The following is a 25,688-nucleotide window of genomic DNA, read 5'->3' on the forward strand; positions in this document are numbered from 1 at the left end:
GAACTCCCGCAGCCCGGCCAGCGTCGGCAGACAGGAGCAAGCCAGCACCAAGGACACTGCCTCAGCCTCCTCGCAGCCAAGCAGGGAGAGCAAGGGAAGGCTGAAGCCGGCAGCCCGGCTGCCAGGCGGCACGTGGGCCGAGGCTGCGGGCTCCGGAGAGCCGGGAAGAGCCCTTCCAGCTCCGGGAGCTCTCAGCCAGGCTCTCCCGCAGGCACCGCCGCGCACGGCCGTGTTTATCCAGGGCGACTCCCCGTCTCCCAAGCTGAGTGCGGAGACAGAATTTATTGCCGTTATTCCGGGGGAAGAGCCCTGTTCGTGTGAGAGGAAACGGAGGAAGAAAACAAGAGGGCGAAGCGGCGGCGGGTCACAAAGACACGAAGAGACTCCTCCAGCGGTCCTGTTTGTCGGCAGCGTGGCAGCACCTCGTGCTTTTTGCCACATTGCTCCTTTTCTGCGACATCAGTGTTTAGTTTCACATGTCAGCGCCACAACTCGAGACCTTATCCCTGCACGAGGCACTGGCCGCATCCCGGGCCAACGACCCTTCCGCTCCCCTGGAGCTGAGGGAGCCGCAGCGTCGCTCGGAGCGCCCCGTGGTCCCTGCGCTTGGTGCAGCCGCGCTTCCACCTCTTCCCCTACTCGGCCGCTGCCCGGGGCCGGCTCCCACCCCCCTTTAGGAGGCAGCACGCTTTGCATCTTTCCAGCCTCGGGGCTGCAGGAGGCGGGGGGAGCCTCTTGTTCCCGCCGTGCCACGGCGTTACCCGGCCCGGCTCAAACCCCCGCTGCCTGCGGCGCTCCGCCGCCGTCCCCTCGCCTGACCTTCCCAACATGGCGGCGCGGCCGCCCCCTCCTCCCTCCGCGCCGCCGCCGCAAGGGGCCTCCTCGGCGCGGGGCGGCGGCGCTGTCAGGCTGCGGGGCGGGCCCGGCCGGCAGCGCGGTGGCGGCAGCGGGAGGAGCGGGGTTGGGTTGGGCTGGGCGGGGAAGGGAGGCCCGGCCCGGCCGGGCGCCGCACACACTGACAGGCGCTCGGCGAGGAGACGGTGAGGCCGGCCGAGAGTCTGCGTGGACTCGGTAGGAAGACCCGCGTCTGAGCGGCGCTGCGAAGACCCGGCCGCCCTCACACCTGTACCGTGCGGAGCCGCCGTGCGGCGAGTGGGTGTCGCCGCCGCCGATCACCTGGGATCCCCGCCCCGCGCCGCCTCCGCCTCCCTCCGTCCTCGCCGGGCCAGGGGAGGTGCCGCCGCTGTGAGCGCGCTACTGCGGGCGGCAGGGCCGGGGCCCGCGGGCGAGGCAGGAGCTGCGGCGCCGCCGGGACTCGCCCCCTCCCGGCAGCCGGGGCGAGGCGGGCAGCGAGGCGGCCCCCGGCCGGCGACTGTGCGGGGCGCTGGAGCCGCGGCAGGATGAACCCCAATGTCACCTACGCCAGTCGCAAGCGGCGGAAACCTGTGCAGAAAATGTAAGCGGCTCTCTGCGGGGCGGGGAGGGAAAGAGACCGAGACGGGGACGAGGGTGGCTCCCCTGCTCCCTCCGTCCCGGCCGGGCACCGCGGCGCGGGGCAGCCCCGGCGCGGGCTTCCCCCCCCCCCGCCCTTCCCGGCGCCGGCTCGGCCGCGGAGTGTCGATGCAGCTCCCGGCTGCGGTGCTCGGCAGTTCGGGGCGGGCTGCGGGCCCGCCTTTCTCTGGTGCCTGGAGGTGCCCCGAGATTTTTTATTTTTCTTGGATTTCTTATGAAAATAAAGCCAAACCGCGGTCCCCTCGCGGCTGGCGGGCGGAGCGCGGAGGTGGGAGCAGGGAGCGGCGGCTCGAGGCGGCTGACCTAGATCGGGAGGCACCTGAGGTGACAGCTCCCGGCGCGGGCGGCGCGGCCCCGCTCAGGTGGCGGCGTGTCGGGGGGGGGGGTTGTTGGCCCGGTCCTCAGTTCGGGGCTGTCCTCGGTCTGCTGGCCCGGCTGCATCCCCCGTTGCTACGTCAGGTGGTGGTGGTTCCACTCCGAGCAACTGCGGGTGTTGCGGATTGCTCCAAGCAGGCCAAAAAACAAATGTCTGTCGTGTTATTTTTAAACTCGGGGTGCTGCTTAGCGTCTGAGTGCTTTTGTATTGTACACCTGTGGTAGATTTAAGCCCTGGGTTTTGCGGGCTGAGCTGAAAACCTCATCTCATGTGATTTTCAGGACAGAGAAGTTTAACCCACACTATTGACTGAGAAGTCAGTCGCAAGCAGTAGTGGAGCTGAACTTCGGAGCTGCTACCAAAATTACCTGTGATGTAGAGCTCAAAAAATCCCACTGTATTTCTGAGTGGTCTTGAAGTAGTACAATAATCACCTAAACTCCAAAAGCATTAAAGATAATGACAAATATTTAATAAAATCCCAGTGTGAATCTGTGTTCTCAGATTGATAGCAGACAACTGCATGGTGGGAGCAAAGTCAGCTCGGGTGCTCACTTCTGTACGGCTGGAGCTATGGGAATGAGTGCATGCACACAGTCAGTCTACGAATTAATGCAAAAAAGTCTAAACATACCCTTGTAAAAAAAGTCCTGGCTAGAAGATAGAGTCATTACGAGAAGAGCAGTGTTTGCTTTTTTTGATTACTCATTTCCAAACAATAATGTAGGAGCAGTGAATCAGTCTTTTCTATAGGTCTGGGTTTTAACAATGAAATTAGTGTTGTCTCTTTGTGAAGTAGAAATTCATCGGTAGTGTTTGTCAAACTGTTGGTTGCTGAGGGCAAGTAATTCTTGTAATTGCATAAGGGTGAGCTGTTCTGCCTTTTTGGTCGCATCGCTTAATGTCTGGCTGGCTATTACATTCTTGGTCTTGATTAGAGGATGTGAAACTTTCCTTTTTGTATTACTGTTGTATCTCCATCAGTAATCTCTTTCCGTTATCTGTTTTCTTATGTTTGGTGTCCGTGCTTATTGTATTAGTTTAACTTGGAGCTTGTTCTTGTTACTAATGGAAATGGCCCATTTGTTTGGGATTTTGCCCTTTGATACCAAAGGGACAGATAAACGTGTCTTCTTCACATAGAACTACTTGCATTAGCTTGTTCACCTGTAATTATAAGAAGAGGCATGATTATTAGCCAGTCTTGTTGGAGTTACCAGAAATTATTCTGAATTTATCTTGCATGTATTCCTTTTTCTTCTCCTAGTATTTATGGGTCTTGGTTGCTTGTGCTGTTAGACCAACCTTACAGGGCACTGAGGGTGGTAGGAAGGCTCTGGTTTCTCATATAGCTAATTACGGAGCATTCAGTGGGCTAAAAAGTAGGGGGAGAGGCCATAAGCTCCTGTAACTGGCTGGGGGGAAGGAGGGAACAGTTCCAACACTGCTCCTTGCCCCACAGTTTGGCACTGCTGTGATTTGAGTTTGTTTGAAGTTGGTGTTTTGTGCTCCCAGTAGAATTCAGAGCTCTTCAAAGAGAACTTTAAAATGAAAGAAGTGATGTTTGCTGGGAGTAGCACCTTTTGTGAAGAGGCTGCTTCTTTTTAACGTTTCCTTTGCTGTAAATGTAGCTGTGAAGGGAGCCTGGTTGTTGTTAGTCTGTAGCAATGGGCAGCCAGTGTGTAGGAAGAAGCTGCTCATGCAATGCCGTACTGCTCGTGGGTTAAAACAAATGAAGAACTACTTCCTGCTTCAGGTGCAAATAGCTTTAAGTCATGGCAGTAACTCAGAGCCGATATCAGAAGCTTCCCCCTCCAGCCACCCTATCTTTATGGGCTATGTAAAGGACTGGACTCACAGGGAACTGCCTGATAGAAGTGTGTTGTTTTGATCCAGTAGGGAGTCACCATATCACAGCTGAAAAGAAAACGCAGTAATGGGAAAACTTAAGAGGCAACTGTTCCTGCATTTCATCCTGTTATCTTGTCATCTGGAGGGGAAATAAAACAACAGTCTGATAGACAACGTGCATTCCAGTGAGATGTAGCTTTCTTAGAACCTCGGAGCCTTCTGCAGATTCCCTCCCACGGGTGGTGGAGCCGTGCGGGTCCCCCTGGTGGCCGCACTTCATGGACCCTGCTTTGAATTTTTCTTCAATTGTTCTGTTTCTGTTTTCTTTTTAAGGCCTTCTATGCCTTTTCTCTACTGCTTATTAACTCAACTGCCAGCTTTACATGCTGGTAGGATAAAATGCTTTGTTTTATTGAAGTTTACTGGAGATAGATCCTAACATCAAGTGAAAGACGTTATATATCTGTTGTTTCACCTTACTGTCTTTATCTTTCTATGCTTTTCTGCCTCCTTGCTCGGTCCTGCTGTGATTTGCTTTGTTTTTCTTTTTTCAGTGTTTGGGTAGGAATTGTTTTGCATAACGGAATGAATGTAATAGACAAGGAATGGGGTGGGGGGGATTTAAATGTTTCATACTGTGCAGGCACACAAAGCGTAACAGCATGTTTCTTGAAAAAGCAGACTAAATAAGAAATGATACACTTTTGTTCCATGTTAGCATAAATGTATTCATGATACTAAATATTCCAGAGAAAAACGTTTGGCTGGTTGATCCTTAATTAAGAGTACATATTAAGGCATAGTGATTTCAGAAAGCAGTGCAAAGATACTTCTAACATTAAAAAAAAGCCAAACACCCACCAAAACAACAACAACTAGCTGCAGCAAGTGAAGATAATTAAATGTAGATGCTATGGTCAGCAGCTAGGAACATGCTTTTTTGTTTTTCTGGATAGTCCTGGCTTGTGATCTTAGGGAGTATTGAAGGGTGTTAAAACTGAGTGTAAAGATTTTGCTTTTTGCCCGGTGTTCTGGCTGTCCCCATCACTCTGTCAGAGTCATTTGGACACTGAGCCAACCTGAGCAACTGAGCAACAGACTGCTTCTGGAGGACAAACAGTTGCACAGCATCAGATGAGTAGCACATGAGATTTTTAGTGAAAACATCTTTATCCCTTTGCTGCCTAAAACTGCTGAAAGAATCACTGGAAAGTGCCTCTTGCCCTTGCAATACAGGTTGACAAATCTTTTGAGCAAAGGGATTGTTAGTCAGCATTGAATCTGTTGCTTTCAAAGGAACCAGCAGCTGAATGTTCCTTAGTGGTGAATTCAGTGTGGCAGATAAGAGTATTCATAGGAGTCTTTCAGTTGTTAAAGTAAATAGAGAATTTTGGAAAGCGTCACCTACATAGCACTTTCTCAGTCTTAACTGATGAGTTTCATATACCTGACCCATGCTGAATTGAATAACAGACGTAAGAATAACATGTTAACATACGCTGTATTGAAGATGAAATGAAAATACACACAGCTGAAAAGATTAAATCAGTCAGTGAGGTTCCCTGTGCGTTCTCCCTTATCCCCCTTTTTTTCCCCTTAAGCAATAAAGCCATTCTGACAAACTCCTAATATTTTAGGAGTTTCTTGTATTTTAGGTTTTCTTGTATGTTAGGAAGAAAATAAATCTGTGTTGCATTTCATTTTTCTCAAGGAACTGCTTCAATTTCCTTTTAAAAATACAAATTAGCCAATAAATACTGAACCTTATTTGGGCCTTTTAATAATAGAACCCAGATATTTGTGTGCTTTTTCTTTTTAATAATGTAGTGTTATTAATACCAGTGAGGGCACACATAGTGAGCGTATGCAATTGAAGTTTCTATTGTCTGTGGCAGGTCTCTGAAAACAGTCAGCTAATGTTGTAGTAGCATGGCCTTTAGGGTGGTAAAACTAGAATTAGAAGTCCTTGCTTGTTTTGCAGCTGTTAGATGATAAGGACTGTTGTTTACTTGAGAGATACTGAATGTGTGGCAATCTCTGGCCTTTGATTGACTGGAGAATTTGAATTTCCTGTAAGTAAGGTAAAAGATGATGCCCAGAAGGTCAGATTAAAACCTGTTTTCTTCTTTAGTGTTTTCCTTTCCTTTCCTTTCCTTTCCTTTCCTTTCCTTTCCTTTCCTTTCCTTTCCTTTCCTTTCCTTTCCTTTCCTTTCCTTTCCTTTCCTTTCCTTTCCTTTCCTTTCCTTTCCTTTCCTTTCCTTTCCTTTCCTTTCCTTTCCTTTCCTTTCCTTTCCTTTCCTTTCCTTTCCTTTCCTTTCCTTTCCTTTCCTTTCCTTTCCTTTCCTTTCCTTTCCTTTCCTTTCCTTTCCTTTCCTTTCCTTTCCTTTCCTTTCCTTTCCTTTCCTTTCCTTTCCTTTCCTTTCCTTTCCTTTCCTTTCCTTCCCCTTCCCCTTCCCCTTCCCCTTCCCCTTCCCCTTCCCCTTCCCCTTCCCCTTCCCCTTCCCCTTCCCCTTCCCCTTCCCCTTCCCCTTCCCCTTCCCCTTCCCCTTCCCCTTCCCCTTCCCCTTCCCCTTCCCCTTCCCCTTCCCCTTCCCCTTCCCCTTCCCCTTCCCCTTCCCCTTCCCCTTCCCCTTCCCCTTCCCCTTCCCCTTCCCCTTCCCCTTCCCCTCTTCTTTTTCCTTTTCCTTTTAAAGTAATAAAATAATCTTGACGTAGCATTTAATTATAGTTGAAGGTAATTTTCTGCAATGCAACTAGGGCATCCCTGAGCATCAACAGTTTATGTAAGTGAATGGACACAGACAGTTCCATTGAAATCAAAGATTTTTGTTGGGTTATAGTGAATAAAATTAGGGACAAACAGTGTTTGGTTTAAAGGAGAGAAGACGATAGGATCTGTGCTGAAAATACTGCCAACTTAATGTTTGGAAGTGTTCTGTGCCGCATTTGGGGGAATCCTTATGCATTGGACTACTTGGAAGCAAAAACTTAGATGAAAGTAATTCAAAAACAATTAGATCTAATGAGTTATTTGTCAAGGTAATTGCCCAGTTCCATGTAGTTTCAACATAGCTTGTCAAATCGCTGATAGAAGTTTTAAGCAAAAGGGAGGACAGGTGTGAAAAGAGAGAGAAGTCTGGTATTCAGTGCTGCTGTATTTGGCATGTCGTGAGCTGTTTTCATGGGGTCCTCTGCTTTTTGGAAACATGCTTTGATTTAGTAATAGTGAGCTGTTCAGTGACAGTTACACAGCTTTTATTTGCTTAAAGTTTGAAATTTGTTGTTCTGTGCCTACAATGAATGCTGTGCTATACACACAAATATTTGAGGTATCTTTAGTTGTTACTGGTCACGTTTGGTGATCTTGAGCTTTATTTATTTTGTTAGAGTTATATTTAAGTTGGGTTAATCATATACAAGTGACTATCTTGCCTGGATAACATTTCGGAAATGATGCACCTTGCAGAGCTATCACCCCTGTGTAAGCAGCCCGAATTGTAACACATCTGTAGTAAGTGTGTGGATGGTAGGGATGAGCATTCAGGTATCTGAGAGACCAGGAATATGACAAGTTTGCAAAATTTACCACATAATTCGTAACAGAAAGCTTTTTAAATTGTAGTTTGTAACATACGGAGGCATGCCTTTGTTGTATCGTACTCAAGTGAAACACCATTAGCTAAGAGTTAGTTTACAGAATGGGTTCAGTGGTATTAGCAAGGAAAATTTTACGTGCTGAATGAGCTGTATTTCCTCTTGTGCGATTTTGAGTGCCTCTAGCAAGTTACTAGACCTTTTATTATATCTGATTTACAATAGCCTGTTCCAAACCTCAATGAAGAATTTGTTAAAAATTTTTACTCAAGTAAAAACCTGACTGTACTGTCAAATAATTTGTACACTAATATTAATAAGTTCAAATTCATAATTTGAAAGCAATCAAGGCATCTGACTTTACAAATGCTACATCTAAGTTTGCAAACATCCATTACATGTTCAGATAGCCACGGTAGGTCTTACTGATTTGTTTAACAGCGAGTATGTTGGGAAGAAAAGCAAAATGATCTGAGATGAATTCTACTTTTTTTTCCATGAGGAACAGAAGTCACTTAGGCAAAACATTTTGCACGTTAAAATTTAGAAGGTTGTTTGTAATGCAAAACAAATATTTGCCTTCATGTTGGGAAGGAACTTCTGTTTATTTTTTGTTTGTTTGTTTTGCCACAGAGTAAAGCCCTCTCCAGCTGAAGGAGTCAAATCCAATCCATCCAAGAGGCACAGGGACCGTTTGAATGCGGAATTGGATCGCTTGGCAAGCCTTCTGCCTTTCCCTCAAGATGTTATCGCCAAATTGGATAAGTTGTCTGTGCTTAGGCTCAGCGTCAGTTACTTGCGAGCCAAGAGTTTTTTTGATGGTAAGAGTTGGGAATTTATTTGGTTTAGGACTGCCTGTGTAATGCTGCTTGTACTGCAGGTTGTGTTCACTACTGAAGTACTCAAAATCATTAACTTTTCTGTATTTTAGTGGATCATAAAATTGTATGGATATATACGATATTTCTGTATAAAGTAGGCTTTCCAGTTGCTTGAAAAACAAACGTAAGTCCTTAAATTTCATCAGTCTTTCGAAGGTTTGCATTTGGAAGCAATATTGCTCTTAATGAGTCTTCCAGTCCTTTTTCTTAAACTTTCAAAAATGATAAGCTGAGATTTATTATTTACCCCTCTGAAAGTAGCCCTTGTTAAGCCATTACAGTTGAGTAAATATCATATGAGTTCCAATCAGCTGTATGTTTTGCTTAATGGTGCATCAAAAGGATTTCATATTATACTCAATAACAGCTAATGCCTCTTCCCATCGTTTATTTTGGAGGTGACTTCTGAAGAAAGTGGCAAAGTCTTGCCTGTGTTCAAGCCCTGATTAAGGCAGAGCATGAGGCATTAAGATGACAGCTAAGGTTCTCCAGTTGTGTGGGCAGTGTCTACTGACTACAGCTCTAGATAGGGTAGTGCAGCAGTGTTCAGGGCAGTAATAAGGACAGAAGTGCATGTCCTCCTCTACTGCCTCAAAGGTAGCAGAGGAGTGCCACCCCTCTCCTTCGTTATCTGAGTTCTTCTGTAGGGTGAAAAGGGGTGGTTGGCTGCACTGTGTGCATGCTGGTTTCGTCAAAGGCAGGGTTAGCTTAGTTCTTTTCTTTGCTGGAATACATTAGGGAGCTGGTATTTAAATAAAATTGTTCTTTTTGTAATCAGAAGTTTTATAATACTGTACTGAAGATGGAATTACACTGATAGCCACAGATACTATGGATACTTCTTTTTATTATTATTATTATTATTATTACAAAAATAACCTTTGTCCTCATCGGTTAAGGATTTGGTGTTTCAGTGTCTTGATAGTGACTCCATACATAACATGCATAAAAGGACTGAAGAAAGCTAACTTGCCTACAGTGGTTTTACTTTTTACTGCAGGACAACAGAATTCTTTCATTTATTCAGACCAGTTGATTCAGTTTGATCATGCTTGTACATTTATATCCAGTATTTTATTGCTTGACAAATGCATGCAAGTGTATTTATTTCTGGGCACATGTAGGATGGTTTTTAGTATGGGATCTCCTCAAGGCTTGAGTTTGTCAAATTTTATGGTAGCAAACATCCTTAGTTGAAAAAAATATTGCTGGAAATAAGTTTTCTGTTGGCACATCAGTTTCATCACAGTCTTGGTGAGATGTTATTTCACGTTGATTGCAATGGAAGAAATTATTCATCTTGTTGGTGTTCTTTTCCTGAATTGAAAAGGAAGATTCAATCTTAATAACACACTTGAATTTTTATTTTATTTTATTTTTTTGAAAGGAACATTTTGTATTCAGAAATGAATAGAAGATTGCAGCCTTTTTGCCTTATTTGGGTTGGATTGATGATCTCACTTTCACATGTAGTGGAAATGCTTGATTCTGCATTCTGACAATTTGCACTGGAAGGTCCTGGAATAAAGGGGCAAATACTATAATTTCTGTCTAGGAAAATAGTAATTGCATTACTAGTTCTGTGCTGTAAAAAAGCATGCATGAACCTGTAATCTCATTGCACCAAACTTTATTACTTGTTTCTAATTTGAATGTTAAGTCAGCTTTCAGATGCTTAGAATAGTGATGAATAGATAGATATGTGTTATCAGCAGATAAATTGTATATGCATCACAAGTTGCAATTTTAACTACTGTGAATGCAAAGTTGAAGCAAACTAAAACTGTGTTACGGCTTTTAGCATACTGTCAGATGGGGACTTTGCTAATTCTGATAAGAAAAATAAACTTCATGTTGATTGTCTTGTTATATAGTTCCAAATGTCTGACACATGAACCAAATTTTATACCTTCAGATATAGCTTCTATGAAGCTTTCATGTCCTTTTTTTCCCCCTTTTTTTCCTTGGAAAAAGACTTGCTATTTCTTTACATATAAGATTGCAAATGAGATCATTAATCAGTATCAATCTGTAAGTGTTTAAAAGCTAGCATTGATTAAAGATAAACATCAGGAAGCAATCTGAAACAATGACTAATTCACTATTGCGAATAGGAGGAAAATCTTTTTTCCTATTTTAAAGTACTTAAGTAGCACAAAATTTATTTCAGTTGAAATTGACCTTCCAGAAGAGAAAGAAGTATTTTAAAGTATGTAATTAACAAGAACAATAAAAAACCCATCCGCTTCCCTAGGATAATTAGTTTCATGATCTATCTGTACAGTGCTTCTCAAAGAACTGGTTTTTGAAGGCTTGTTTCTTGCTGTTAAAAAATAAGTGAGGAAAGCCTTATAGGATAACTGATAAATGCATGAGTGGGCATAGGTTGTCACCTTGAGTGCCTGATCTGAGCCAGCAGGTCTCCGTTATTAATGTAGCATGCTGAAGTGAAGGGAAACGCTAAATGAATAACAGGATGCAAAGGGGGGTGTGTAAATTCCTGCGGAAAGTAAAATATAAATGTGTAATCATATGATCTTGCTTGAAAGGAAACCCAAGTTTTTGCTGTAACAATAGATATTTTTTCAAAGAAAACACTTGCATTTTTCCAAGTTTAAATAATCCAGAGTGGACGTCTGTTTTGTTAAGGTGGAAGTTTGGGAGGAGATGAAAAAAGGAATTGTTTTATGGAAGACATCTCAAGAAGTTATGTCAACTTGAATAAACGTGCTTCACTGAGATGTCTACAAAATCCTTAGTTCTTACTTTAAAAGCTAAGTGTAAAAGACAAAATGTCTTTCCTTCCCAGGTCTTTAAGACAGTACAAAATTGTCTCCAGAGTTAAAGCCAGATGAGTTTTTCTGTGGTGTCAAGATTGAAATGCAGTAAGCTTCAGTGCACTTAACGTATTCCAGATTCTGGGAAACTGATGTACATTTTTTTTTCCATAACCTTTATAAACATCTTCTGTTAGTAACTGATGATATTCTGCTAAGCAGTTGCACTTGGTTGTTGTAGTTTGTTGTTCAGTTATTCAGTGGCTGCTGCTGAGCCATCCTTCTGTATATTGCCTATCAGCAACACCAGCTCAATGATGCAGAAGTTGTTAATGTGACTGGGTCACTCTCAGGTTAACCTGGTGGTAGGTGACTTTTCCTGCCTGTGTCAGGCACTCTGACAATATGCTAGAATTTGAACATTAAGTTCCCTGTAGTCAAGAAAGAAGTTTTGGTAGGTGCTGAAAATAACCATAGAATTACTTGGGTTGGAAAGTAATGTAGTCCCAAGCGCCTTGCCATGGGCAGGGCTGCCAGCCATGAGATCAGACTGCCCAGGGTCCCATCCAGCCTGGCCTAGAACACCTCCAGGGATAGGATATCCACACTTTCTCTGGGCAGACTTCTGCCAGGTCCTCGCCACTCTGAGTACAGAATTGTCTCCTAGCATCTGATCTAACTCTTCTCTCTTCTAGTTTGAAATTGTTTCCCCTTGTCCTGTTGCTATCAGGCAGTGTATTAAGTCAGTCCCCTCCTGCTCACAAGCTCCCTTCAAATACTGGAATGCCGTAATGAAGTCTCCTCAGAGCCTTCTCTTCTCCAGGCTGAACAAGCTCAGCTCCCTCAGCGTTTTTTCATAGGAGAGGTGCTCCAGCCCTCTAATCATTTTTGTGGCCTTCCTCTGGACTCTCTCTCTGACTGCTCTAGAGATCCTTCTTAGGCTATGAGTCCCAGGTCTGTACACAGTACTCCAGGTGGAACCTCATGAGTGTAGAGAAGAGGGGAACAATCATCTTCCTCTCCCTGGTGGCCACAGTTCTTCTGATGCAGCCCAGGATACTGTTGGCCTTCTGGGCTGTAAGAACGCTGCTGACTCATGTCAACCTTTTCATTCACAAGGACATCCAAATCCTTCTTTGCAGGGCTGGTCTCAATGAGTGCTTCTCCCAGTCTCAACATATACAAAACAATGACTCTCAAGTCTACTTCATCATGAAACTGAAGGTCTCACGTGGCCAGACAAAGCTAAGAAGTGGTTTGGGACAGTGTTGCTTTTCAGCTGTGCTATGCTACCTGCATGTACTAGATAGATTAGCAGTCCTGAAAGTCAAGCAGGTTAGCTTAAATCACTGCTGGAGTATTTATTTTGTGTGTAAGATACTTTCTGCAAGTGGCTTAAGGCAAGCTTGTTATTTTTAAGAGACTGGGATAAATCAGGCAGGTGTTTGCTGACTGTCAGTAAAGAATGACTTTGTATTTGTCCTTGTATTACTTCATTCAGTTTGGATGCTAAGTGCCAATACATTTGTGCATTCAGCGGTGAAAAATGTATAGAGGTAGAAGATGGGAGAAGTGCAAGTTCAGCATCCGGAGCACAACTGGACAATCATTTAGCCTGTGTTCTTTGTGCCTGCTAAAATGGAAAAAGAACACAAACCTTTTACCTTTAGCTGTGGTCCCTACAATGTTGTCGGTTCATCATATAATACCTTACTGCAGCAAGAAAGAATGCATCAAGTGAGTCTTCTCAGGGTTTTTCAGGTAGCTGAAGAGATAAGGGATAAAAAAGAATAAAAGTAGAGTTAGTGTTTTTGCATTCCTTTATTTACATTTTGGGGGATGGATTTTGTTTTTTAAGGTATAATGACAATCGAGGAGAGAAACTGAAGTGAAGAAGCTGTGCTGTATGTGTGTATCGATACATTAGAAACAAAATTTAACATGTTGCTTATTAATTATTCTTTCATCCATTTCATTAGGAATTCCTGTGGTTTAAAGTATGTGGCTGTTTTCTCTTGCCTATTGGATAGTGTTCTGCAATTACAGAAGAAAGTTTCTGTTCAAAATTAGTTCAGGATTGGTTTCTTATGTTGTATGCAAGTGATTCTGGCAAACACAGCAATAACAAAATGCTGAAGAACTTTTTCCAGTAAGTTTGCATTGCCTAATTTTACTTTGTGATATAATTAACACACGTTCTTTGGCATAACATAGCTTAAATTTGCAATGCACCCATTGTCATCACATAAAATATATTCTTTGATATAATGTATTTTTCCTGTAATGCCTGCTGGTCTATCATACTGCATATTCAAGAGAACAGACTGCACGGGGTTTCTGCTTTGAAAAGTATGGCTCAAGATGTACAGTTAAAATGTACAGATGATAAAGGCAGATAATTGAGAATATTTGCAGTATATCTGCAACCTCACAGGTATAGATAACCTTCTCAACAAGTGCTATATTCTCAGAAACAGAAACCTCAAATTACAAAACAACTGATTTAAACTCAACCTCCCAAGGCCAGGATACTGCATCAGGTTTAACCTGACCGGCTTTCATTTCAGATGATTATATTTACTCATTTGTGTAATGCAGATTTCTTCGCGTATGTTTTGAAAGGGCAGCTTCCATTCCATGTTTTGCATCTTATTTGGAAGTTGGAGGAACAAAGAAAAAGGAGGAAAAGTATTATATATATATATATATATATATATGTATGTATGTATATATAGTGCAGTTCTCCTCATCTGCCCCCATCCAAAATTATTACATAAAGTGTACCTTGAGACTGTGTGGGTGTTGCAGTATGAGACTACCATACTATTCAAGTTATTTTCTCTTCCAGACTGCTGTACTTGTCTTCTGTATACCTGTTCCCTGCCCTACCCCAGCCCAGTCCTACTAAGCATTTATGGCTTGTCTGCTACAGGCTATTTTAGCCCGTATTTTACATAACAGAACATAAGTAGGGATTTAGGCTTTGAAGTCCTAAATTCTGATCCTCGCAAACAATGATTAAAGCCATGTAGCTGTGACATCACCTTCAATCCCAGAATGTGTATGTTTTCATTGTTACATACCGATTCTTACCTTGATCAGAGATGTTTTAGGAGTGCTGTGTTGCTAGGCAGGGAATGCAGCTGGGCAGCTCTGTTCTGCCATGCACTGATACAGCTGACATTCAGAACATCCCATAAAGAATATATAGAATGGCAAATTCTTTTTGTATCAGAGAAATCAGATCTTGCAACTTGAGCATGTCTGTAGGATAAAAGGAAGAAACTGGTTGCTAACAGTGATAATAAATGTATTCTTAAACTGTGTTTCTTTTATTTTCTTGAACTGCTGGTACTGAATTATTGGAGTGGTGTTGCCGTGTTCAAACCCCCCCCTTGCTATCTACAACAGAGTGGTTACTGTTAATCATTGTTAGAACTGCCACTGAAGGGAAGGAAAGTAAATACTTATCTCTTCAGCTCTGTCCTATATCTATTTCTCAATCAAAACCGTATGGGAAATCAGTTTAGGAGCCTCTTATGTTCCACAGAATTAATGTTTTCTTAAAAACCCAGTCCCAGTATGAATTTAGCTTGTCTCTGTAGCCCTTGTTAATAGGCGGATTAGTTTTAAGGTACTGCTGTTTGCTTTGCTGTGAATGTGTTGCAGTGAATATTCTGCCTTTTTGCAAGATCGGAGCCTAAAATATAAACTATTCAATGCGAACCAGGTAAATGATCCTGAGACTGACATTATGGTTAGAATGGCATTCAAAACCAAAACAAGTAACAAGGTAAAAATGTATGTCCTCAGGAAGTACTGCAACTTTTCTGACACCATATATTCCAAATCCTATGTTTTGTTTGTTTGTTTGTTTTTGCTAATATTTTTATCTTTTTACACTAACATCTGAAGATGATGAGAGATTTGGAGGGTTTTGTGTTGTTTTTTGTTTGTTTGTTTGTTTTTGTTTTTTAAACTGTGGTAATGAATGAACCCTCCTCCAAATGCAGGCATAATTAGAAGCATAATTAGAGGTAGCACTGGGCTTTCAATATCTGTGTTCTGTGGGCTGCAGTAGAATTTGTGCAAGTACATTTTGCTTGACTGTGACTTTAAAAACAAACAAACAAAAAAATATGTCCTGGCAGTTTAAACTTTAGTATCAATAGTCCAATAATCTCTGAACTCTGAAACAGCTTTAATATGTGCCTTTATAACTCTTTCTCCTGCTTGAACTTGTTAATAGGAGAAATGCTGTAGCTTTTCCTGTTTGACTTTAATATGTGTTCTGATAAGGAAATAAGACTTGCTTGCTTCAGTGAGCTCTGTAGATATTAATTTTTCTAGCTGGTGATGAGATTGTTAACATAACTAAAAAGTTTTTTGTTTGTTGTTCTTAAGTACACAAAGTTTGTGTTCCAGAAGTTCTTTGATAAGAGAAATTAATAGTTAATGAATGATTGCTTTGTGAATTGTTTCAGAAATTCTAACTATGTAACTAGAGGTTGGTTCTAGTTACCAGCACTCAGTTTTTGTAATTGATTTATAAACCCTTTTTAAGAAGATATGAAGCAAGCAAGCAAAATAGCCTATTTCAAGTGCTCTTCACAGCTTTAGATAACATGTTGACAAAAGTTTTCTGGGGAAAACCTCAAGTACTTCCTATACCTTAGTGTGATGATAACTTGTTAAAGTGTATGTTTTAAGAAGATGTTACATTAACCATGAAACTGATTGTAGTTACTCTAGAAACTTAAATGGAGTTAACTGTAAAATCCAGGACGTTTATCTGAAAGTTCTTTAAGAATTTGTAGTTTTGCTGCTTGCCAGCTGTGAAGGAGGGTACACAAAAATAGGAGTTAGTCGCCTTCAGTGATGCATGATAATCTCTGCTTTTAATTGAACAATGAGATGCTCATTTTTTTCCACTGAATAATTGTGTCTTAAAATTCAAGCCATGTGACATTTGAATTGCTCTGTATAGCACATTTTATGCGTGGCATAATATGATGTCTAATAAGCTGAAAGATGTACATACATGGACCCTCAAGACAAATTGTAGTTGATTGCATAAAGTAGGAATTTACTGGAGCAAGTCCATGGTCTGCCTAGTCAAATATTTTGACTCTGGCATCAGACTCCATTGTTCTTTGTTCAACACACGATTCCTGTGGACCAGCACAAGGTACTGGCTTTTCTACTGAAGCATTCAGACGTAGTGCGTTCGTTTTGATTCTTGATGTCTGCATTTGGTTTGAAATTGAAGGATGATGTCCTTTTATTGATTGTGAATATGCAATGTAAATATTTGGTTTATATTTGGAGGAGAAGATAATGGTATCTCCCTATCTTCTTTTTGCTGTGCCATCTGTTGTTTGTGCACTTTTATTAGACAGTGATAAGAAATGTATCAAGACCACTGAGACTGAAGGCTTTTTTTTTTTCTTGACCTATTTAGTTGGGAAACTTTGTAGACAGATGGAACGTGTGTGTGTATGCACATGGTTTTATATTCATATATGTAGATATATATCTGCTGATGCTTAAAAAGGAGAACAATGCAAATATTAATTTCTGGTCAGTATTCTAAACAGGTGGCATAAATGTTAATGTGTTATACCTAGTAATGTGAAAGGAAAAAAAAAATTGCTTTGGTGTGCAACACACCAGAGTTTGCTGGTAGAATGCAATGATTGTGTCCTTCTGTAGGCATCCCTTGATTCCCAAGGTCTTCAGTGTTGTGTCTCATTGTTTTCTTTTTACTGAACTCATGAGCTGTGGTTAGGATAAATGGACTTAGGATGGGCAGAAATCTTGTTGGACCGCTGAGCTCCACATGTTGTGCACAGCAGCATAAAGTTTGTGATGCTTCTCAGGGTTGAGTACCACTGTACCACTGGGGTGGTACAAATGCTGAACAATTCATGTGATACAAACTGAGGGAAGTGGTCAATGGGCTAGAGAGCAGAGTTGCTCTTTGGAGCCCTCAGCAAATCAGAGAGGCAAGCTGACAGGAATGTGTTTCAACAAAGGCACACCCAGTCCTGCATCTTGAGATTAACCTGGTGCAACAGTATGGGTTTAGGACTGTCTAGCTAGAAAGAAGCTTTGCGGAATATGGGGTATCTGGGAGCTCTGGTTGACAACAGTTTGAACAGGTGTTGGTAATGTATGTGTTACCTTGCAGTAAATAAGGCCAGCTGTATCCTGAGCTGTGTTAGCAAGAGACTGGTCAGCAGATCCAGCCAAGTGTTTTTTGCCTTTTATTTGCAACTTTAGACAACATGTGATGTACTGGGTACAATTTTAAACTTCCTAAAACAAGGTACACTGATTAGAGCAAGCCCATTAGAATGCAGTCTATATAGATAAGGAGCCGAAATATTTTGTGTGTGAGGAGAGGCTGAAAGATCTAGGTTTGTTCAGTCTTCAGAAGAGAAAGCTAGTTGGAGATCTTAATGTCACTGTAAGCTGACTACTTAATGGGTGTGTATAGTGGAAGCAGATTCTTATCAGAAATGTACAGTAGCAGGACAAGTAATGGTTATAGGTTACAACATGGGAAGTTCACATATAGGAAGTTGCAGCTAAGGATATTCGGGAAATAGTGTTCAACATGAGGGTAATCAGACATGGGAATTAATTGCCCTTGGAGACATGAAAATTCCATTTTTATTGGGTCCATTGACCTTGATGGTGAAATAAGTTGGGAATAAGTCTTGTGTCACAAGCAGAAGACTGTTTTTAGCTGGAAGGGAAGCAAACCTCCAGAAGTTCACTTGATTTCCCTGCCATGCTTCAGGCATTCAGAAAAGTCTTCTGTTAGATTTTGGTAGATTTTGAGTTGGTGTTAAAAGATGTCATCTCATTTGGTAGAATGTTTGCTTTTGCCTCAATATAAATAAGGAGGTATTTCTGTTAGAATTGCTTAATTGTTATGGCCCGTATAAAGCAAGGATTGATCTTGAATAGTGTAGTAAAGCAACCTTCCAAACTCACCTCCATGCCCTTTTAAAACAGTCATAGCAAAACTCAACATCATATTTGCTAGTAGAATAATTGAGCTGTCTGACTACATAGTATGATATGAAATATAATTGACCATTTCTTTTTATTCAGTTGAAAGCACACAGGAATTCCCCAGGCAAAGTTCTATGAGATTTCAATCAAGCCATCAAGTGGATGAAGCTTAAACTGATGTATTGCTTCCATATTCAGTACTTATTAATGTTTTAAAAAAAAAGAAAAAAGAAAAAAAAAAGATGGAAGTTATACACTGTGTGCCAGGTCCAAGGTCCAAAAAGGATTATTAGTGTACAAAACTTAGAAAGCAGATACTAAAAAGGCTTTTTTAGCTGAGTTCAATCATTTGTTACAGAATTTGGAATTTAATTAAAAATACATAACATCTGTTCTGCTGTCATTTTCTACTTAAGTGATGCATCAAAAGTGTAATGAATGATTATTTTAAAACAAAGTAAAATATCTGATTAGCTTTAGGGATATAAGCTTTTCATTTTTCCAAAGCATGAGGCGGGAAGAGGGGGATGGGGGTGAGGGAGGGGGGAAGTGAGAGGAGAAGTAAACCTTTAAGATTTAAAGGTGCAAAAATACAAAGATGTGATAGACAGGTACTTCTGTGCATCTAGGCTCATTTTTCCATTGATCTAATTCCAGAAGGAAGTAAATCACTGCTTTGTCTTTGATTCTACATCTCTCACATCTAATAATTTAGCAAGCTTTTTTTCTTTTCCTTTTTTGTGGCTAAAGCATTGTCATATGAATAAACCTAGTGGTAAGTTGCAGGCATACATCTCCATTTGGTGTGTGTGTTGGTTTTTTTTCCTGTACAACCAAGGAAGATGTACCCAGACAAGTAATTGAATGGGAAATACATCAGAAGAAATGTGTCTATCAGAATATGGTTTGGGTGATTCAGCAGGTGACTCCTCTTTGTGATAGTAACGGAACAAGAGTTCATTGCCTCCAAGTGTTGAAACCACAAGCAGTATATGGTTTGGTGTGTGGTTGTTAAACTTCAAAGCTCAAGTGAGAGCTGATGTATTTGAATAACTGCTTATTTCCTGCAATTTACTTTTCTGTTTTAAAGTAATTGATAAAAGCAAAATAAAGAAGTTCTATTCCATATAGGTGTTTTTTAATAAATAAATAGTAACTGATTTATCAGAGGCTTGTTAGGGTGGAATGGTTAGGTCATGTTTGGACTCGATGATCTTTAAGGTTTTTTTCCAACTTGAGTGATTCTATAATTATAACTAAATTTCTGACATCAGGTGACCAGTTGCAGTTGGCTAGCCATAAAAGCACTGCATGCTAATTGCTGTTCCGCTACTTTATAGGAATGTTATTTGTAGCCATCATGAGAGTTGTTTTTACTCAGCTATTTCATTTGCTCAGGCTCTAATTTAAGTGGAGGAAAATAAGTACTGATGCATTAGAGGCTTAGAAATGCCTTGACAGGGTTTATCAATGACCCTCTTAGACAAGGACCACAACAACTTATTCCTAATCCTGTACTGTAGCCTGTCTGCATTTTCGCTGCTCCTCAAAAATGGCTGCTTGCCTTTCTGCACCCAATAAATCTCATTCTTTCTTCCAGTTTGGGAGTGCAATAAAAAGTGTTCTAAACAAGAAGCATGAACATGTTTACAGGCTTTAATGGGATGAGATTGTACTACGTAGTGTTGTGGCAGCTTCAGATCTTATTATTTTATTTTTATTTTTTTCCCAACTCCACAGATAAAATAATTTTGAAGCATCTCACATACCAGTGTGGATACATCTGCCTTAGTTAGTGCAAGTGTTTGTGTGAACAAAGACTAAGTGTTCCAAAGGCAATCACTGAATTCTCCTTTTTGGAGGTAGATGCTTATTGACTTAGTATGATGTTTTTAGAGTGATTAATTAGCATGGCGTGAAATAAGTTCAGCATCACTCAGTCACTTCAGAAAAAACATGTTCAACTTAGTTGTTGATTTTCCTTCTACTTAAGAAAACATAGCAGTGTGTTAAGTACCACTTTGTGGCATCTGAAAATATGTCCCCCTTTTGTAAGGGAGATAAACACTTAACGTTCTACACTGTTACTCATTCTTTTAAAAAGCAATATGAATAAAGCAAGAAAGTTGTGTTTTTTTGTTTTGTTTTTTGTTTTTTTTAGTAATGATTTTAATGATTTTAACACCTGTCTAATTCGACAGTTCAGGGCTTGCTAAGTTGTGTTTTGGGAACGATGCAGAAGAAAATGTATTATGAAAATTGAGGAAAATTATATGCAGGTTAAATTTCAAGTTCTTAGGTTGTAAGTTTTAAAAACTGTTTTTTTATATCTTTGTAGCATTAGGAAAATGTTTTAGAATCGAGTGACCCCTTTATGTAAAGGGCTTTTAAAACTTATTTTTTCAGCCCTAAAAAGTTGAGCCATGTTTAAGAATGCAAAGCTACTACTGAAGCTTTTAAGAGAAACATTTACTGTATGTGAGTGTAATATTGTAGGGAGAATAATAGAGTTACTCCCCTTTATGTTTTGGAAAGCATTTTGCTCTGTGGACACAGCAGGCATTTTTGCGTAAGTCAGCTGAATTGTTTAACATTATATGCTCTGTAATATAAGAAAAACTGTCTTGATTCACTGCCCTTCTTTTGATAGTTTAAATAGAGGAATAGGATATAACGTAAGGTGTTGAAAATAGAATTAGTTATGAAAATAGGGGGAAAAAGTCATTGCTGTTGCTTATAACTTTCCAATTGCGTTTAGTCTGTCTTGTGTACTTCGAAGATATTTTAAAACCAGCACTTAAACATTGAACTTGCTTCATATCTGAAGAGCAGAATAAGTAGTTGTTTCTCTGAAACCATAGCAGAAGGAAAAAAGGTCATTAGACAGTTTCAGTTGATAAAGTGTTTCCGTTACTATTTTAACCTTTTTGTAGTAGCGATACAAGAAGAAATGTTGATTGATAATTGGAAAAAGAGAAAACTGTGGCTGACTATGCAGACTTTTGGCTACAATGTTATGCAAGGTGGTTTCCTTCTCAGACAATTTCTGTTTCCCACAGTAGTGGGAGCATACTAAAGGAAAAAACAAGAGACCTCATGTTTTGCTATACAGGCCAACTAATGGGTAACTTTCCTAAATAATAAAATGCCTTTTTTTTTTTTTTTTTTTTTTTTTAAACAAAAGAATAAATATCTGGGAGAACACAAGTGTATACATGTGTACACAAATAGATTGTTCTTCACCAAATAGATTTGTGCTGCCTCTTTGTAAAATGTGACTAAGTATGTGTTCAGAATCAAAATCTAGAGCAGTTTCAAGAAGTACTGAGTGTGTGTTGCGGCAGGTAGCAGTGCTGAGGGAGTGCCTCGCATCATGAAATGCATTTCTTTTCTGGAGCAGGTGGGTTCATATGAGTCTGCCATGTTTGTATATGAAGGTACGGTCAAATTTCTAACGCCACTCCAAGTTTTGACCGTATATTGGGATATCGTGTCTGTGCAACAATATCCATATGTTACTCATCTCTCTTGACACTGGTCATTTACTTCTCACTTTTGTCCCTTGTAACCCAAACCCTATTTCAGATTTTTCTTTTTCTAATTCATTATCATTGTTACTAGAATCTTTGGTGCTGACAAAGACATCTGAAAGGCCATTACCTTTTAGAGATAAGCTCTCTTAAAGTTAAGGCAGTATGGAAAATATCTGAAATGCAAAAATGAGAACAGACTATCCAGTGTCTGCTGATTGCCTATTTTTTGCTGCTTTCTGTATGAGGTTTGGTATCTGACAGTTAGCAACCAGTCTGGTAAGAAAGGACTGAGAAGACCCTCTGTCTCTTGTAGCCTTTTACCTTATTACTTTTCCAGTTTATACTTGTAAGTGTTCCATGCAGGAATGTAGCCATGTTTTATTTTTTGCCTCTTCTCTCTCAGTGAGTATACATGTAGGTTTAAGTGTCATCAGTGGGAATGAATGGGGGGAGGGAAATAAGGTGGAAGAGGATATATTCAAATTATATACTAATGGATATTTGCAGTGAAAATATACTTAAGTTGAATTGTTCAGTAATCATTACTACTTTAGACCCATCTCAGAACAACAAGGCCTTTGCAGTCTTTCAGTGCTGTTCAAAATCATGTGCTACTGAAAACTGCATGATGTCTTCTCTGTGTGAGATCATCTGGGAGAAAGAGCCATCTCCCATTAATTTGGTAATGGCCCCCAAGCTTACAGATGCTGTCTTTCTTAAAGTGGGTTGCATTTCTTTCAGGATGAAAATGAAGCATTGGAATTTACACTCTATGTAAATACTTCCATACTTGAGGTATGTCTCAAATATTCAGAAGATTTTTTGGCTGCATTAGCAAACTCCATGCCCACAGCGTTATTAAACTTCAAATTAGAGCCACATTGACCTAAACAGAAAGTTCAAGAGAATTTCAGAGGAATTGCTTCAAATTTTTTTTCTTCCTTTCCCCAAACTATGCCTTCTACCAGCATGCCTTATCACCCGCCCAGATGGCATCTAGGTAGGTCTTTGTCTTTCCCTAGATGGAATTCCATTCTGTACAGTGCTGTTTACTGACTTCTTATGTCATGACCAGAATTTTTCCTTTCTGTTTACTTCCATCAGAGATAGGAGTCTGTAGATGGTATGAGGACCACTCTTAAGGCGCATCAAGAATTTGAACTCCAAGTTTGAGACTTAAAATGAGGACTGTACCACAGGGTGCTTGTAGGCACACTACAGGCCTCTCTATTGGTACATGGAAGGATCTCTGGAAAGATAAAGTGCTGCTTGCAACACCGGAGGTCCGGGGTTCGAATCCCCCCTGTGGCGCAAGTGGTAGAAGTGCTGCTCTGCTACACAGAAAGGCTCAAATCCCGGGAGTTGGACTCGATGATCTCTAAGATCCCTTCCAATTTGCACGATACTGTGATACTGTGATAAGCAGTCAAGCTTATCACGTTCAATGTCACCACCATGAAATGATCCTGGAGAGTTACATCTCCCTTATTTAGAAACTTAATGCCTAACAGAGAGTGTAGCTTATTTGGCAGCATCTGTAAGGTGTCTAGGGAATTGCTTGTTCCGTATTTTGATAGCTTTATGTTTTTCTTTGCAGTGTCATTATTGTAATCAGTAGAAACCAAATCACTGAAACTGTAATGGCATTTCACTAAATGCTGCTTAAAAAAAAAAAAAAAAGAAGAAAACAAAAAAAAACCAACAACGATAAACCAAGAGAATTAAAATTCCTTAAGATGGTATATTTATAGTATTAAGACACATATTAATGCTACAAACTTTTTTCCTCTCAAGACATTTATAATAACCATAATGGATTTACACTTAAATTATGTTTGCTTGCTTTCCAGTAATTAAAAACTAATCTCAAAATCTGGTAAATTAACAGCCAGTGCAGTAAGTTTGTGTAACATTGCTGCAGCATTGCTTTTTCCATATATTTCTCTGAAATTAAATGTTTGTCTCCTTTCTGAAAAATGTGATAATGAACCATTAACTTTGGATTTAAATTTAAAATTGGTTTTAACTGTCATCTCACTTTAGCACTTTGTAGAGGTATATTACCTATTTAAGATAAACAAAGCTAGAAGATGCAAATTGCTTCCAGGAAACAGGTTGAGTGTCAAGTATTTTGTCATTTGAATTTGTTCTGCAAAACTGGCAGCTTTATATTTATATATGTATAGTTAGCATATTACTGCTAAATGTTGGAATGAAATAGTAGATTTTTTTTGGCACTGGAATCTAAGGATGGAAATGCTGTTTGGCACATAAAAGCAAACAGTTCAGTTACTACAGTACTAACTAGACTAAACACCCGTAGTTCCTCTTCTGGTTATTAAGAAGTGTGTTATTGAACTCTATCTAGGCTTATTTGTAATTCATCCTTGAATTAAGCCAAGTTAAATTGGCAAATTAAGTTAAATAGTGTTATGTTTGGGAAGGAAAATATTTGTAGTTTTCGCAGCCTTTCATGCATGAAGAGTGGGAAAACAAATCTGGTACTACAGACGCTACTTTTAGTAACTTTTTTTCATTGCTAAAACTACAATTCGTCTAAAAAAGTTCATAGTAATGTAATAATTAAAAAAAAAAAAAAAAAACAACAAAAAAAACATCATCTAGAATGCCAAGCTCTCTTGAAGAAAGAATATTGTTCAATCTCTTAAAAGAAACACACTAAACTGCCAAGAATTTTGTTTCAGATGTTCTGGATATGCTTTGTGCAAACAGACCATGACTTTCCCACAGGTTGTTTTAGCTTTGTACAGGTCAGTATCTTTTTCTGCCTGCATACTAGCATAATCACCATCAGCATTATGCCTTTTTAATGCCCTTTTGCACTTGTGCAGGATTCTTGAGAGAGCAGATTTGTTATCAAATCTGTTGTCAACTTGTTTCAACTGTCTGGGTAATTTACACATGTATGCACCACAGATCTGGAGACAAATACTCATTTTCACTCTTTGTAAATTGGTAAATCATATAAATCACTAACCTTTCTCACCCCCTTGCCATATTTACGGGGTTGTTTGGGGTTGGGTTTTTTTTGTTTTTTTGTTTTTTTATTTTTTTTTTTAATTGAGCGTGTTTGTTTCATCAAGACTAAGAAATGGAGCTGCTTATGGAATGTTAACGTTTATGGAGAAAAGATATTGGTAATCTTCTCTCTTTGATAGATGATGAGTTCAGGGACTTCAAATTTTTAGCCAGCGGATTTGCAGATATCATCTAACATCCATGGAGGGAGCTTGCAAAATCAGGGGGGTTGCAGTTGATGTTTCTAAGTATGTTCTACTAAACTTGATTCAGGCTTCTGGCTTGCATTAGCTGTTGAGCTTTGGAGAAATGGCTGAAGCTTGGGTGGCTTTGAATGTTCAGTTGCAGCATCCTACTGTTGACAATATTAAGGAAGTACTATTGTTTTTTCTTTACGTGAATACCATATGCTATCAACTACTGTAGCTTAAAGGCATATACATCCCTCGCTAAAGCTCTCCAGGTTGTAGAACTAGTAATACACACTTCCAGATGGGAAAGAAAGGACTGAGGGTAGTGTTGGATTACTTTCTTATCTTCACAAGTCAACTCTTTCAGTTCTCTGAGACTCCGAATTTGCTTATTATTTCTTGTGTTGTTATACTATGAGAATGAGATTCCCTCAACTTTATATGGATTTGGAATGCAGATACATCAAACTGAAACTACAGTAGTTTTTAGTGTCTAATTAGGCTGTATTACATAGGCTTATTCTTGCTTTCTAATATTGTATTCTATGTATTCTATGCCAGTTGAAACTGGCATTATGAAACATTCAATTCCTTTTATACTTTTTTTTTTTTTTTCCCATTTTAGCAAATATAATTTAATGGAAATAGAAGAAACAAATTCAAACATATGAAAATGATTTGTGATAAATATTAGAGTAAGCTGGGTAAAGGTAATGGAATACAAGATTTGTTTCCTTTGATGTTGTATACCAACGCTGTCCCTGATGGCAGGCTGTTATACATGGATGCCATGTCACACATGCAAATGAAGAAAAAAGGTTGTGTACTTTGTGTTTTTTAAGCTGTTGGACATAAATAGAACTTTGCAGATTTATGAAACTCAATCTGAAACATATTTGTATGTAAATGCT

The 25,688-nt window shown here is 40.1% G+C and overlaps 1 protein-coding gene across 1 annotated transcript in view; it reads left to right on the top strand.

Annotated features, from left to right (window-relative positions):
- Positions 1-1,342: 1,342 nt before the first annotated feature.
- AHR (aryl hydrocarbon receptor) overlaps positions 1,343-25,688 on the top strand; it is a 60,314-nt gene continuing 35,968 nt past the window's right edge. The window contains exons 1-2 of the mRNA XM_072328655.1: positions 1,343-1,456; positions 7,967-8,154. Coding sequence (XP_072184756.1) covers positions 1,401-1,456; positions 7,967-8,154 — 244 coding nt within the window. The 5' untranslated portion in view covers positions 1,343-1,400. The remainder of the gene's footprint in view (positions 1,457-7,966; positions 8,155-25,688) is intronic.

This window comes from Excalfactoria chinensis, chromosome 2 (assembly GCF_039878825.1).
Source record: "Excalfactoria chinensis isolate bCotChi1 chromosome 2, bCotChi1.hap2, whole genome shotgun sequence".
NCBI lineage: Eukaryota > Metazoa > Chordata > Aves > Galliformes > Phasianidae > Excalfactoria > Excalfactoria chinensis.